The sequence below is a fragment of the Lotus japonicus genome, chromosome 5 (assembly GCF_012489685.1).
Source record: "Lotus japonicus ecotype B-129 chromosome 5, LjGifu_v1.2".
Classification (NCBI taxonomy): Eukaryota; Viridiplantae; Streptophyta; class Magnoliopsida; order Fabales; family Fabaceae; genus Lotus; species Lotus japonicus.
This window is the reverse complement of record NC_080045.1, coordinates 60,948,164-60,962,733: the sequence shown is the minus strand read 5'-3', so window position 1 is coordinate 60,962,733 and position 14,570 is coordinate 60,948,164. Positions and strand designations below refer to the sequence as shown.

Genomic DNA, 14,570 nt, shown 5'->3' with positions numbered 1-14,570 from the left:
TGTATTGATGAATATTCATACATCAAATAGTAAATTTTCCATAATAACAATGCATTATTGGTGCTACTTTTGGAAGTGGATTTTTGCTAAATAAGTAATGCAGATATTGGGAGAAATAAACATATAAGGCAGATAAGTCTTAGAAATATGAACAGGAATTAATCCTTGAAAGAGTCAAATATCAATCCAAGAAAGTATACTTCATACAGAGCAAAGGTGCCTACGGTTGGGAGAGTATTGGAAGTTAAACTTCTTGAACACATAAAATTTAATTTTGCAAAAGTAATTTTGGAAGTGTATTTGTTCTAAACTTATGGAACTTAAACTATCAAAACTAAACATTTTCACTTTTAGAAGCTAAATTTGTAGAGTTCCAAAAGTTCAAATTGCGAAAGTGTATTTTTTACCGGAACTTAAACTTCTGGAAAATTTATGAAGTGAAGTCTATTGTATAACAAGGGTATTTAACGAAAAAATTATTTAGGGTGTGAGTATAGCACTTGAATGAAGTGCATAGAGTTGTGGCCAAAACACTTCAGTTTATTACAAAACATCCCTGTGTGAAGAGCATTTGGCCGGTTTTTACCGGTTCTTTCGTCCTCCAGTTTAATGGTCGTTCCAGACCGGTTGCTCTCAGTGTTTCACATTTTTTACAGCAGCAAAAAGTTGGCAACAAAACACCCGTCATTGCTATGTACAAAGTTTTTGAAAACAACAAACTAACAGGAGGATGAAAGAACCAACAGTTTAGTACTATTCTCATACTAGGCGGAAAGTGTTAACAAATAACATGATTACATGACATCAAATCAGCAAAGCTAATATTTTGCCAACGTACTGCAACATAGAATTTCATGATCTATCCAATCACAAGTTCCAAAAGTACAATGCTCATAACAGCATCTGACTGTAAACTTGAATCAGCCTAAGCACCCTAGTTATATATACAGGGTGTTATATTTATATGTACACCATCACAAGTTAATATATGGTGTTTCAAAAGACCTCATCAAGGTGTGCTAGAGAACAAAATATGGAGTCTTCCTAAGAATCATGATTCATGGAACCCAAGATCACCGAAACCTACATAAGCAACTCAATTTTGCACATCCTGTGGGAATATTCATACTGTCATCACAAATACACTTAAGATGGAACCTTGGTTTCTCTAGACCTGTAAGATACACATAAAATAAAGGCAAATCTTAAATGTGTGTATATAAGACATAATTCAACAATGCCTTCTGTAGGAAAATGAAGAATGCATTTAACAAATGCAATTATACTCAGAGCCTGAAGTCTGCAATCACTAACCTTGCATTCTCCAAGTTTTTGACCACATCAACCACAGCATGCACAGTCATTTTCTTCACCTGTTTCAAAAGAAGCAACAATCAGGAAAAAAATTCAATTGACATGACAAAACAGAACAATGGTTAACTTGGTCATAGAAAAAGGTTTTACAATCAAAGCCTCAAATTGAAATGATTAGAGGTTTTAGTAATTTTTTTCAATATAGAACCAATTAATTATGTATCTACACCCTACAAATTGCTGAAACATTGTGTTTCTTTTCCATCCATTCTTCAGTGATTAAAAAAGTTATCACAATTACTAAAGTGAATTGTTCATCATCTTGTAGTCTAGACGCTAAGAGAGGTTCAGTTCAACAATGTTGGGGAACAGGACATATGTCATTCAATGGAGCTAACAATCAACCTAACTGAAAGCCCCAATAATTATAGTCAGACTAGTTCAGATCCTAGAGCTGCTATTAAGTTATAATTGAAATCTAACAAACAGTTGAACAAAATTATCATCAAAATAAGAGGTGCTATATCACAAAACAATAAAGCAGTCTGCCATACCTCGTATTTGTCCTCGACTGACCCGTGATTTACCGGAAGCCTGCGGAACTCTTCAGTCAAACGGAAGCACTCACCAACACTCTCAGGAGAGACAAAATCAAGTGCAACGCTGATGCATGACTGCAAAAGGAAGATGCACATCATTGACACTTGCATGGAAAACACTTCAACCATTACTTATAATAAAAGCAATCAAGCCATGGAAAGTGTGAGAAAACTTCCACGAGAAGAGAGAATATTCAGTCTGATTTTGGGAGAAAAAGTTATTTTCATTATTGTATCAGACCATGGAGCAGCACCTGACTGCTAAGCCAAAACTACCTTAAGAGTTAGAAGGCTAACATTCTGCAGAGTAACATAATCAGTTACATTGATCTAGTACACTAATTTCCGTACATGACACACAGCTCAAACATTCATTTGCACAATTCAAAGAGTAGAGAGACAACACAATTACACAAACTCAAGTGCAAATTCTAATATTCCTCCCTCAAACCTAAGGTGGGTGACTAAGTGAGGACTTATCCACCACCCTTAGTTTGTCACTTCGAGCAAAAAAGCATGACCATGAGTCTGGTTTACTGAGGATGTCAATATATTGATGGTAGCAGGAAAAAGACTCAGAATCTCCGATCAATATTAGTGTGTTCACATTGGTCTTAATCCTCTTCATATTCTGAAGCTGACATCAACCCCTTCTTTGGAGTTAGCACGAACACAGGTTAGTAAACAATAAAAACCACACAGGGCGCTAGACCAAATACACTGAATTTAAGATATTGGGCCAGGATACTGTGTCCAAATCAACTTACCTAATACAATAGAACATAACGCACTTACACTTACTCAGAAAGCAAGAAAAATCACACCTCCAATAAAGATGAATGAAATTCACAATGCATGTTAACGTGTCTTTACCTTCAGATTTCTGACTTGGTAAGGACAACCAGCTGGAATAAAAACAGAATCTCCTAGCTTCTGGACAAAAGTCCAGGGCTCAATTCCTACAGGATATAACAGAACAGTCATTAGGTACAGGTCAGTTGATCAAATGACACCTCCCCAAACAAAGTATAAAATTTACAAAAAGTACTAACCATACTCCTCCTTAAGCTTCCTCTTATGCTCCACAGTCAGATAAAAGACCTGATCATGGATGGGATGAATAACCTACATCACAAAACAATATGCCATTCAGGTAAAAACATAGATGCATAATGAGTCAGCAACAACTGAACAGAACAGTTCTCAATATGGAGTAGATATTGACCCCAAAGTACACTTCAAAAATGTCAAACCCAGAGAAATAAATTGTATTTATTTAATCAACCAATGATTTACTTTCAACAGGTAACTACATCAATTATACAGTTCCCAACTCTTTGATTATTAAATGGAAGCATCTTTACCTAAATGAAAGGTCCATTGACAAACTTGCCTCAGAGGCTCAGACAATATTTCGTGTGTTTCAAAATGGCTGATAACATGAATATATTTCCTTACTCATGATAAGACACACAATTGATTGAACAGATATCATTTTTCCATCTTCATAATTAACAATGCATAGATATTTACTACCAGCTTGAACCTGTGCCAAATCCTGTGACATATATTTCATAATCCTTTATTAGAAGAAACATGGGATAAAATCAATTTGATCAGTGTGCAGACCTCCATAATTACAAATACAGGAAAAGTTATAAGTATGCTCCCACAAGTAAAACCACTCAGTAGGAACCAAGCTTTATTTATGACTTAAGTTAACAAGAAGCGTCCCAGATATTTAAAGGAAAATTATCTTACTAATTTTACCTTCATTAAAGGACTGCAATGGACATGCCTGAACTCTCTGAAATGCTTTTTTAGATACTCCTGCAACTTAGGTACATCCTTTCTCCTAAATATATCCCAAAGAGCACCTTCTAAAGCATCCCCCTCAATCAATATACCATTTTCTTCTTTCATTGTCACTTTCCCAACCTCTTTGAGTTCTGACCCACATGAAAGATAACCTTCATTAATACTAGGGTGTGGATAAGAATGACCACTCACTTTCACATCACACAGTCCACTTCCATTTTCCATGACCTGAACACTAATTTGCTTGTCCAAGGAATTTTTGGTAGAAGATGAACTATCAGGCTTGTCAACATTACTTTCTCCATCCTGACTATCTCCAAGTAGCTGCTCCCTTTTGTCTTGCTCAAGGTGGCGTGGCATCAAATTTGCAATAGCAGTAATTGTCTTAGGTTTCCATTTCACTTCAGCAGTGTGACACAACACATACACCTAGAAAAGGGAGATAAGAGAAATATATATATCATATTTTCCTCATTCAAGAGTACACACTCAAACCCACGCAGAGCAATAAGTCGAAAGTGCACACAAATATCTGATCAGGAAAAACCATGTAACTGATGGAAGTATTAGCTGATTACAACTTTCTCTAGTTGAAAGGCCCCATTCATTTCAAATACTTTAAATAGTGTGATGATACCACAATCATAAAAATTAAGTTTAGGAATTATCATTTACTAAAACACCCAGGGCAACACATTGAACAAAATAATACCACATGGGCATGAAACCACAATTGTCACGTAATAAATAGAGTAGACAAATGTCATAGCTAACGATACAGTCACTAAAAAATAACAAAAAAATCAATTAAAGAAATGAAGCATACAGCATCAGACATATCACAATGAAGCTTAGTCACAGAATCACCACGCCCAAGCTCTTGAGCAAATCCATAAGCAATATATGATTTTGGACCCATGTCTGGCTTTAGACAGCCCCAAGGCAACTTCACAGCAAGGTTAAGAGAACCTTTGTACGGACATGTATATTGTTTAAAGGGCAAGGATGATATGAATTCTGCACAATGACGAGGTAAACGTTCCTCAAATAAATTAGAAGGGGGCCAATCTTTTAATTTCAATATTTTAGGCCAACCACACCAATCCTCACGATCCTCCGTATACCCAGTAAAGAAGTGGTGGATATTGATCGGTTCCTGCAATAATTCAACAACTCAAATAAAAAAATGCTGAAATATCATTAAAAAATTAGTAGATATGATTTACTCTACTCTGATTATAGAATGGGCAACAAAAGAGAAACTGGGAAGGATAATGTTTTCAATGAGAAAACAAAAAGCATTGCGTTTTACCTAACATGAGCCAGGTGACTATGCCCATTGCCCAAGTAACAAGCAAATATAGCAAAAGAAAAACTGAATCTTGGTGATGAAAGGCCTGTTTGGTTTGTTACATATTATATTTCCATTCCTGATTACAGTTCTAAATTACAAAACTGCCACCTTGATACTAGTTTGTTTCCTATTTTTTAAATTTTGCACAAGAAAGAGTGAGAACTGAAAACAACTATTTATTTCATTGTTTCCTATGTAAAACTTTTAACACAAGAAACAAACTTAATACAAGATGGGAGAGATATGTAAATTAAAACTGAAAATATGAAATGGAACCAGAAAAAGGAGGGAAAAAAACTGACCTACAACACTAAACTGAGAAAATGTTGAAAGATTAGGTGAGTAGACAGAGTGAAATTCAGGTAAAAGAGGAAGATAACAATAACAACAATAATAATAATAAGAATCAGTATGCTATCCAATATTCATATTTGTAGACAGTACTGAGAGAGACAGCATATAACAAGCACCCGGGACAGCATATAACACCAAGTTAATGTATTCTGTCTGTTGAGTGTTGACCAGTAGCATATCTATCCAAAAATTGGTATCAGTTTATAAAGCAGAAAACAGAAAATCTGGAAACTGTTTCTTATAGGGGAACTATCCCCCAAAAGTTTGTACTCTCTTCAGTACTCCCCAAAGGTTGTAGTCTAAAATAAAAAAAGATGCAAAAAAAATTAATTTATTACCTAAATGCCACTTTAAAGCAAAGTAGTTCAAGTACAAAAAGACATTAAAGTAGAAACAAGCTTCATGAGAATAAAGGAGTGAACAATTGCATTTTCAGAAAAACCTCTCCAAGTTCAAGATTGAGAAATTGATCGAACCTCACACCAATCTAAACAATCAATAGCCTCCACATCCAAATGTTTATCATGCTTGGACACTTGACGTAATGCGCGCCACATGACAAGAGGTTCCCAGCTTAAACCTGACGTGCATTCAAGAACATTGCTTACTATTGCAGGCTCGCCTTTGCTCCAATGCCATTGAAAATGTCTTAAATCATCGTGCCCTAGATCTACAGCCCTGGGAGAGTATAAATAGTTGTCACTGGAATCTTCACGAGAAGCTGCCTTCCTCATATTAATATATCTATCATCGTTGGTATTTCTATCAGGCTTCAAACAAGAACAGCAATTATTCAGAGTCTCAACAGCATCTTCAAGCTTATATGCTTCTGCTAGTTTTTCAGCTTTAGATAGTAACTCAGAGATGAAATCCGGAGTACATATGCTTCTCAGTTCAAGAAAACCATGGCTACTCTCATTATTGACTTTTGGACATGGAATGTTACCATCACTATCAGCACGCCACCCAGACATTGACCATTGACGAATCTCAGCATCAGCATTTGCATGTGATGTATTTTTTACTATGCTGTTATCTTCTCTTGCACCATGCAAATAACCACGACCTCGGGAGACAAACTTCAACTCAACTGGATCTGCACCACCAAGAAGCCGCCCACTACGAAGCTCACGGCAGCAGATAAGACAAAGGTCAAAAGAGCATTTCGCACAGCTTCTGTGATAACCAAATATTGACGTTTTACAGTTTTCACTGCAAAAGAGTGTTAAATCAATAACTCAATAATATAAGGATACTGAAAAACCAATAAGAAATCAGATAAGTCCCAACCAATACACACGATCTCCTTCATAGTGATCTGCCTCTTTTATTTTTAGCTCCGAGAGTGAGAGCCCTGTAGTGCACAGCCCAAAAGCAAATTAAACCATGAAAAAGATATGGAACTAGAGCTGAACTCTGACTGAGGCATTAGATGAGATACAAACTCAACCTATGCTGCAATCATGCATGCAATAAAAAACTGTATAAAGGAGTATAGCAAGTAGGTAAGTAATCCAAAACCCAACAAGAGAGACGGAGAGAGACAGAGAGAGAGAAATTGTTATAAGAAAAAGAATCAACGAAACCCACAAAACATTAGCAAGGCAAACCACATCAATAAGAGGGTAATAAAAAACTAGAAGAAATGGTTGCAAGTAGCAACAGTCATGCTGTTAAAAAGCCAATAGTTTACCAAAGCTTATAAAACAGGCAATTCTTTCACTTTTGCAGTCATCATTCAGGATGCAAAGAGATTCATTCTACCAGCCTACCACGCTTCTTTCTCACAGCAACTTGAACAGAAGCAGAAGCAGAAGAAGACCCTCTTCCTCCTCGTACCCCACCAACAACATTGGTCGTTTTGGTGCCTCCATTGTCAGCCAAAGCTTATGATCAAAGAAAAGGGAAGGACAATAAAATATAGAAAAATTCATTGTCTTATAGTGATTGTTTTTTGGCGAGGAAAAGATAAATAAATATGATGCGTAATTACTATTTTATCCTCTCATTTAATTGTCGTCATGCGAATTAGGAAAAAAATTAGTTATGTTTGTGTTAGAGTCTATGCTTGATAGTTTAATTAAAAACATTGTGGATGATAATGTCAGATTTTTTAGGAGAAGGATGATATTTCTAAGGTTTATCTGTTATTTTCAGAATGAGGTTGTTACCTCTTTTATGGCTAACAAAATCTCCTTTGAGCGCTTTAAGATTTTATCACCTCCTTTTACCGTATGAATGAGATTGAGCACTCTTTTTTTCTTGTACATCAGAAAACTAGACAAGACACGATACATAAGGGATTAACAACGAATCTCGTAATAAAAGAGCATCAAGCTCGACGTGAGGCATAGCAAAGCTGAAAGACGCGGATACTGGTATCTTGAACCTGCTCGAGCAAGCCAATCTACCACTGTATTTAAACATGCATATTTGACAAAAGCTCGGGAGATAAATGGTTTACCTACCCTCTTTTACCAGAAATTTTGACGTATTATGAGAAGGATGTCACCTAATTTTACTCACAGTCGACTTTCACCGAATTCGATCAGTAAAACTAGGTTTCGTCTACCGTGTGTCAATTTGAAACTGACACACGGTGCTGCAGTTTCATTTTTCACCAATGGATATAATATTTTTTTAATTCAATGGCCAAGATTAATTAACATTAAAAGAATTTATTTGTTAAATATATATTAATTTACTAAAACACACCTACTTCTTTCTATTCACCCACATTATTATTTCCAGTGACATGTTAACTCCGGCCACCACCATTCATGCGACCCACCACTTCTTCCTCCACTGCTACCCTTTCTTCTCCTTCCCACTGCTCTTCATGTTGAATATATTTTGATGCAAGATCTGGAAATTTTGAATTTGGGATTCATCATGTTGCAGCTAAAAATTAAAATCAACAATTCCAAATCTACTTTGCTCATACCAAAAGGGAATAGAAATCTCTGTAATCGTAATGGGTATTTCCAAGTTCCAAAATTGCAACCAAAATGACATCAATTCCAGCATGATAGAGCAATTTAGCTAAATAGGGGTGCAATTGATCCATCAGTAACAATCTGAACAATCCTCTTGAACGCAATATATATTGAAATTCCAACACCCCCAAATCTGTTGAAATTCCAACCACCGCCTCTCCCACCGAAACAACCACCGCCGCTGAAAGGACCATCTCCACCACCGCCACCGAATAAAAACCCAACACAAGCAAGAATGATGAAACAATCAGATAGATCTTATATGCATGCTGCTCCAAAGAGAGAAAACCAGAGAAGGGTTTTGAAGAAAGAAGAGAGCAAGGGTCGGATCTGATTTTGGACCCTTTCATTTCGACCTCAAACAGATCGGAGATGTTGGCGGTGGCTCAGGTTTTGCAGATCGGAGATGAAGAAACTGTCTCGACGCCACCATCCTCTCCGGTTCCGCCGCTACTGGTTCTGGATCTGGGTATCATGGGTGTGCGATCTTGAGTGGTGAAGGCGGAGGAGGGTGGCAGCACTGGCGGGTGGAGGTTGCGGCGGCGGAGGAGCTGGGGTGGAAAGGGAGGAACAGCAATAACAGTGTGTTGGTGACGGTGGAAGGAGAAAGATGGAAAAATTTGAGCAAGGAAGATTATTTTTGTCTTATCCCTCAAATAGTAAAACTGAAGCACCGTGTGTCAGTTTGAAACTGACACACGGTAGGCGCAGCCGTAAAACTATGTTTGTTTTAATTCCTAAAATAAAAAATTAATGATGCTTTTTATAATAAAAATTACTTTTATTTTCATTAAAAAAAACGGCCTTAACATCATAACATGGCTTGGAGCTTAAATTTGAACCAAGCGATGATTGCTAACTCTGCAGGTTGTACACAAAATTAACCTGACCGAAGAAGGGTGCTGCTACTGCTACATTGCAAGAACTACACACGATTGTTTATAGCTACCCACCCAATGTATTATCATAAATTTGTCCTCCTACATCTTCATCTGAGAAAGTTTCCATCCAAGATTAGAACATATATAAAACATAGTCTGGTTTCAACATAGAAAAACATAGTATTGTTTCAACATAGAAATGCCGAAAATGCATGAGATTAATATGCTATAGTCGCAGGCTTGCAGTCTAAAATTGAACAACAACTAACAAGAAAACCACCACCAAGAACACTAAACTGCACATTGATATCATTCACAAGCCTCATGCAATTACACATATAGGCATAATGCATGTATGTATAGATGTTAGTACTTGTGATGATTAGATATCCTCCATAACCAATCATTTTCCGTTGCTATTGCCAGCTAGTTCCTGTGATTGTAGATATCCTCTATAACCAAAATGACCACTGAAATCTTGACCAGATGGAGGAAGAGGAGGTGGCGGCGGCAGCGGGAAAAGCTGTGGTGGTTGCTGAGGGGCCTGCAGCTGCGGTGGGGGATTAGGAACCTGATGCACACCTACTCCATCAGAAAAATGATTAGCAATGACAGCAGCATTTTGGAGAGTTTGCTTCCTAAGGAAATTCAATTCTTCCTTTATCGTTTGGTCCAGATCTGCAATTCACATGAGTATATCCATGATAATTTTTTATTAACTATATTAATTTGTAAAATAGCAAGAGAGTAATTTTGAAGTGATTAAACCAGAGTAATGTATGAAACCATGCATACCAAATTGAATTTGAGATTGTTGTTGTAACACCCCTTTTTTCCCATTGTTTTATTTAAAAACGTTTATCAGAGTTTAGAAAACATATATAAGGGACTATTACACTTCTTCACGAAAACTCATTAAAATTAACACTGATTGTGTTTGAAAATTTATAAGTTCATATGGTTTTCAAAGAATAAATTATTCCTGCCAATAAAATTTCTAAACCAGCCAGATAATTCTATGACACTTATTTAAATAGGTTTATCTTCCATGATATTCCAATAAAATTGATCATACTCAGAACTTAATTTTATAAACACTTCGGTCATCAACAGTACGACATCGCCATAATTTAGAAAATTATTCAACAACTTCCATAAGGAGAGGTTATAAAATCCTCTCAACAAAAGTGTAAAAGTAACGTAAAATATCTACCCAGTGTTACATTACATAGCAAGACACTTATTTTATAATAATAATAATAATAATAATAATAATAATAATAAAAATAATAACATAAGCTAAGACTCTCCGAAGCTACTCCTCATGGGCCACATCTCTACCTCCAGTACCTGAGCGATGTCGCATAGAACATCATTCCAACAGAAGGGTAAGAACTTACATTGTATAAAATATAGCATAACAAAGAGCAAGTAAACAATTCAGATCCTGCTTTATAAACTCTCTTCACCTTTTCTTTAAAATCTGAGTGATTATAATATTTGCTCTCAAGACAGTTTCATCATTCTTATTGTTGTTTCGGAAAATTATAAGTTTTAAGAAGAATAATAATTCGACTTTACCACAACAGCAAAACAATTCACCAACAATTCACCAACAATTCACCAAACACATAAAACCACTGAAAACGTGAAACTTAGTGTGTGAGACTCTAATGTATGCATGTGGTACCAATTGTTAACCTTAGCGGTATCACCGCGTCCACTCCAGACAGTTAACCACCAATGAAATCCACTCCAGACTTCCAGAACCACTCCAGTTCTGGGACAAACCTCAGTTTTCCGATGAAAACCGACACGTTGCCTCTTGACTAAATGAAGTGTATTTCGTGCAAACACTCATAAATTAAAACATGCAATTTGAGACCACTCCAGCCCCAAATATATAACAAATTTTCTCACCAAATTTCATAACGGAAATCACACCAAAATTGCACAAAATAACACTTCAATATAATTATCAAATCATTCACTATTCCACCAACATACTAGCAACACAAAATCATCAAATGTTTCACATCAATTACCAGAATCAGTTTCAGAATCAATCCCAGAAATAAGCAGAAACATAGCAAACTTGCATATAATCCTGGTACTAAATGAGCAGTCCAAAAATTATGAAAATTTTACCAAACATAGCCTTATACGCTAGCTTTCATATAAAATTGGTTTCACCCAATTTGGAATTCAGTAGAGAGAGTTATGTTCTCTACAGCACAGGCTGTTAGGGTGTCTGCGAGCAAAACAGAGTGAACTTGCAGATAATTCTGGTATTGAACCAGAAATCCAAAAATTATGAAAATATTACCCAATATAACCCTATGAGTTAGCTTTCATACAAAATTAGTTTCACTCAATTCGGAATTCTTTAGAGAGAGGTATGCTCTCTACAACACAGGTTGCTAGGGTGTCTGCGGGAAGAAACAGAATGAACTTGCAGATGATTCTGGTATTGAACGAGCAATCGAAAAATTATGAAAATATTAGCCAACATAACCCTATGAGTTATCTTTCATACAAAATTGGTTTCACTCAATTTGGAATTCTGTAGAGAGAGTTATGCTCTCTACAACACAGACTGTTAGGGTATCTGCGGGCAGAACAGAACAGAACCCAATTTTCCCCAGAACTCAATTTCACTCAAAATCAATTTTGCTCACCACATGTTAACACTCAACACAGTCTCTCAGTTCTGAATTTTCAAAGAAGATGGGGTTCCTTCATGTTAAACTCAACCTCTGTTATTCTACAATTATACAAGGTAAATTCAAACCCTTACCTTCTATGACACCGGTACAAAGCCTCCTAGACCCTTTTCTTCTTGAAGATCGAATTCTAGGTTTTCTCCACCTTTACTCCTTTCACGTGTTTCTCTGTTCTGCTGCTTTTCTAATCCTAATTTTCTGATTTATCTCTTTTTAATTCTCTCATAACCCTTAAATAATCTTACAATGGGTCTCACTCCCAACTACTCACTTAAACCCTAAAACCCTTATTTATCTATATCACATAATTATTTAATAAAATAACTTAATGACCTTATCATCTAATTAAATCACATAATCACATAATCATCAAATTAAATCACATAAATTATCAAATTACCATATAACATAATAATTAAAATAAAATAATAAATAACCTAATAACGAAAAGTGGGGTGTTACAGTTGTCCCATGTTCTGTAAGTTCGTCTTGAGCTGCTCTTGCAAAGTAGTCAAATCTGCAGTGTCTTTCTGCATTGTATGAGATATTAATATGATTGTTTTTGCTTATTATTGTTCTGATTATATGACTGCATAAATTGAATATATAAACATATAAAAAAGACAAAAATGGATTTGCCAACCTTTATATTTTAAAGATGACACCATGGGAAGATAAATAAATAACTTTTTTTTTGTCAATGAAGTATAGAATAAAAGCCCATAGGGTTACCAAACGACACTTACAACATGCGAGAACAAGTCTCTATGAGTGCTTTCACAATGCACATACACATGAGGAAATGAAAGAACAAGCATGCCCACTCTTAGAGTTTTGAACATGCATGTGTGTGTTTATTTCATATTAGAATCACTTTGAAGCTTTCAAAATCACTTATTTGAAAAACATAATAAAATAAAATGTTTTATCAACCTCCTAGCTCTCACGGGATCAACCCTTTCAAGTTCTGCAAGCTGATCAGGGGGCATGGCCCTCTTTATCAAATGCGATGGCACACCCTGAAATGGCATCGACGTCGAGGACCCATCAATGGAAAAGCTATGCCGATGACGGCGCTTGGCCTTTTTTTTACAACCACTACCCTACCCGCCATCAATTGCTCCAATCAGGTCATTGGATTTGACGGTCAAGCTCCTAGCCAGTGGCACCAACATCCCGGAACTCGTATCGGAGCCGTCCAGCCTCCCTGTTTCATCCGAACCAACTACGACTTCAACGATATCTGGCAGCCGCGGTGAAGGAGGCGGCGTTGGAAATGTGAAATCAGTGTTGATGAAATCCGAAGGATCAAATAGCATGTCATCATCATCAAAGCTTCCGGCGAGATCGAATGGGAAGTGAGAGAAGGCCCTCCGGTCGTGGGACCTTAGCTCCAACTTCGGCTCCTCCTCCTCCTCCACCGTTTCTAGGGGAGCTCCGGTGAAGTATGGATCCATTAGCAAAAATATTAGTTAATTTTTTTTTAATTCTCTAAGTAGAAGTTTTGGTTTAGTGGTGAAACCTGAGGTAGAACACCGTAATGGTTGATGCTTAGGCTTAACATGTAAGTACTACCCGTTGGGAGTGTTATTAAATGAACTTGAAACTCCTTTTCATTCTTAATTATTTTTAGAAAATAGTAATTGTTTCATATTGAAAAGTCTAAGAAGAACATTAATTATTTTTAACTTATTAATTAGATATTGACTCAAAAAATAGTACTAATCCATCTCTTCATTTATTAAGTAATTTTTTAAGAGTTTTTGTCTCAAAATATAATTCAATTTATAATAGCATTTAATATTATTTTTTTCAAACTTACCCTGGTACTTAATATGGAAGAGATGGTGTGATATTGAATTTATTTTAATTTAAATAGAGATGGTCCATTTCATCTTAATCTGAGTCGCAGATCTTGAAGGGCAAGGCTATTGGATGGAAGCCCAGGGTTTGGTTCACCCTTTCATCACCCCCAAATTGAATCGAGTCTTCCTCTATTGATTTCGACCTTGAGAGAGCGGTTAGGATTCGATTGAAACTGAGTTCGATTGTTGTTGTTGTTGGGTTAGATTGCATGTCCATGAGGAAGTTGAGATGAGAGGATCTGAATGAGGGGCTTCTGGAAAATTTCTGGAAATGAGTTTCTGGAGTGAGAACGTTCCAGATTACTAGATTAGGGATTTTTTATCTGGGAAAAAAGTTATTGTTTTTAATTATAGTTAATGAGTTTTTGTTTTTTTAGCTTTAATAAATTTATGGTGAAATTGGGTTTTTAAATTAATTTTGGGCTTTTAAATTAATTTATTTTCCTGATGTGTAATTTTTATTTTTATTTTAAAATCCATGTCAGCACACTAGCCCAGTCAGCATGCCATTTCATCACTCACCGGAGCTCCGTTCTCCGGCGAGGACTTGCTCCATACGTTTTGCAATGATGAGGACCTTTTGCACAAATTTTTCCGATGAGGGACTTAGATCAGACGGCGATTCAAAGACAGGGACCAATTTGAGGATTAAGCCAAAAATTTATT

General features: G+C 36.2%; 1 protein-coding gene across 1 annotated transcript; it reads right to left on the bottom strand.

Moving 5' to 3' along the window:
• Positions 1 to 731: 731 nt before the first annotated feature.
• On the bottom strand, positions 732 to 13,496 carry LOC130719932 (lysine-specific demethylase JMJ26-like). Its single transcript, XM_057570525.1, has 12 exons — positions 13,151 to 13,496; positions 9,740 to 9,994; positions 7,212 to 7,325; positions 6,730 to 6,793; positions 5,916 to 6,651; positions 4,558 to 4,887; positions 3,684 to 4,160; positions 2,966 to 3,038; positions 2,787 to 2,872; positions 1,869 to 1,988; positions 1,315 to 1,373; positions 732 to 1,174 (listed from the first exon to the last, which is right to left on the bottom strand). Exons 1-12 carry the CDS (start codon positions 13,494 to 13,496, stop codon positions 1,147 to 1,149), a joined length of 2,688 nt encoding a protein of 895 aa, XP_057426508.1. The 3' UTR covers positions 732 to 1,146.
• Positions 13,497 to 14,570: the final 1,074 nt, after the last annotated feature.

Excerpts from the sequence above, each read along its gene's own strand:
- LOC130719932 (XM_057570525.1), bottom strand. The coding sequence starts at position 13,496 with ATGGATCCATACTTCACCGGAGCTCCCCTAGAAACGGTGGAGGAGGAG. Across the intron at positions 6,794-7,211 it reads TGCTGTGAGAAAGAAGCGTG|GGCTCTCACTCTCGGAGCTA; the intron begins GTAGGCTGGTAG and ends TGTGCACTACAG. Across the intron at positions 1,374-1,868 it reads CAGTCGAGGACAAATACGAG|GTGAAGAAAATGACTGTGCA; the intron begins GTATGGCAGACT and ends CTTTTGAAACAG.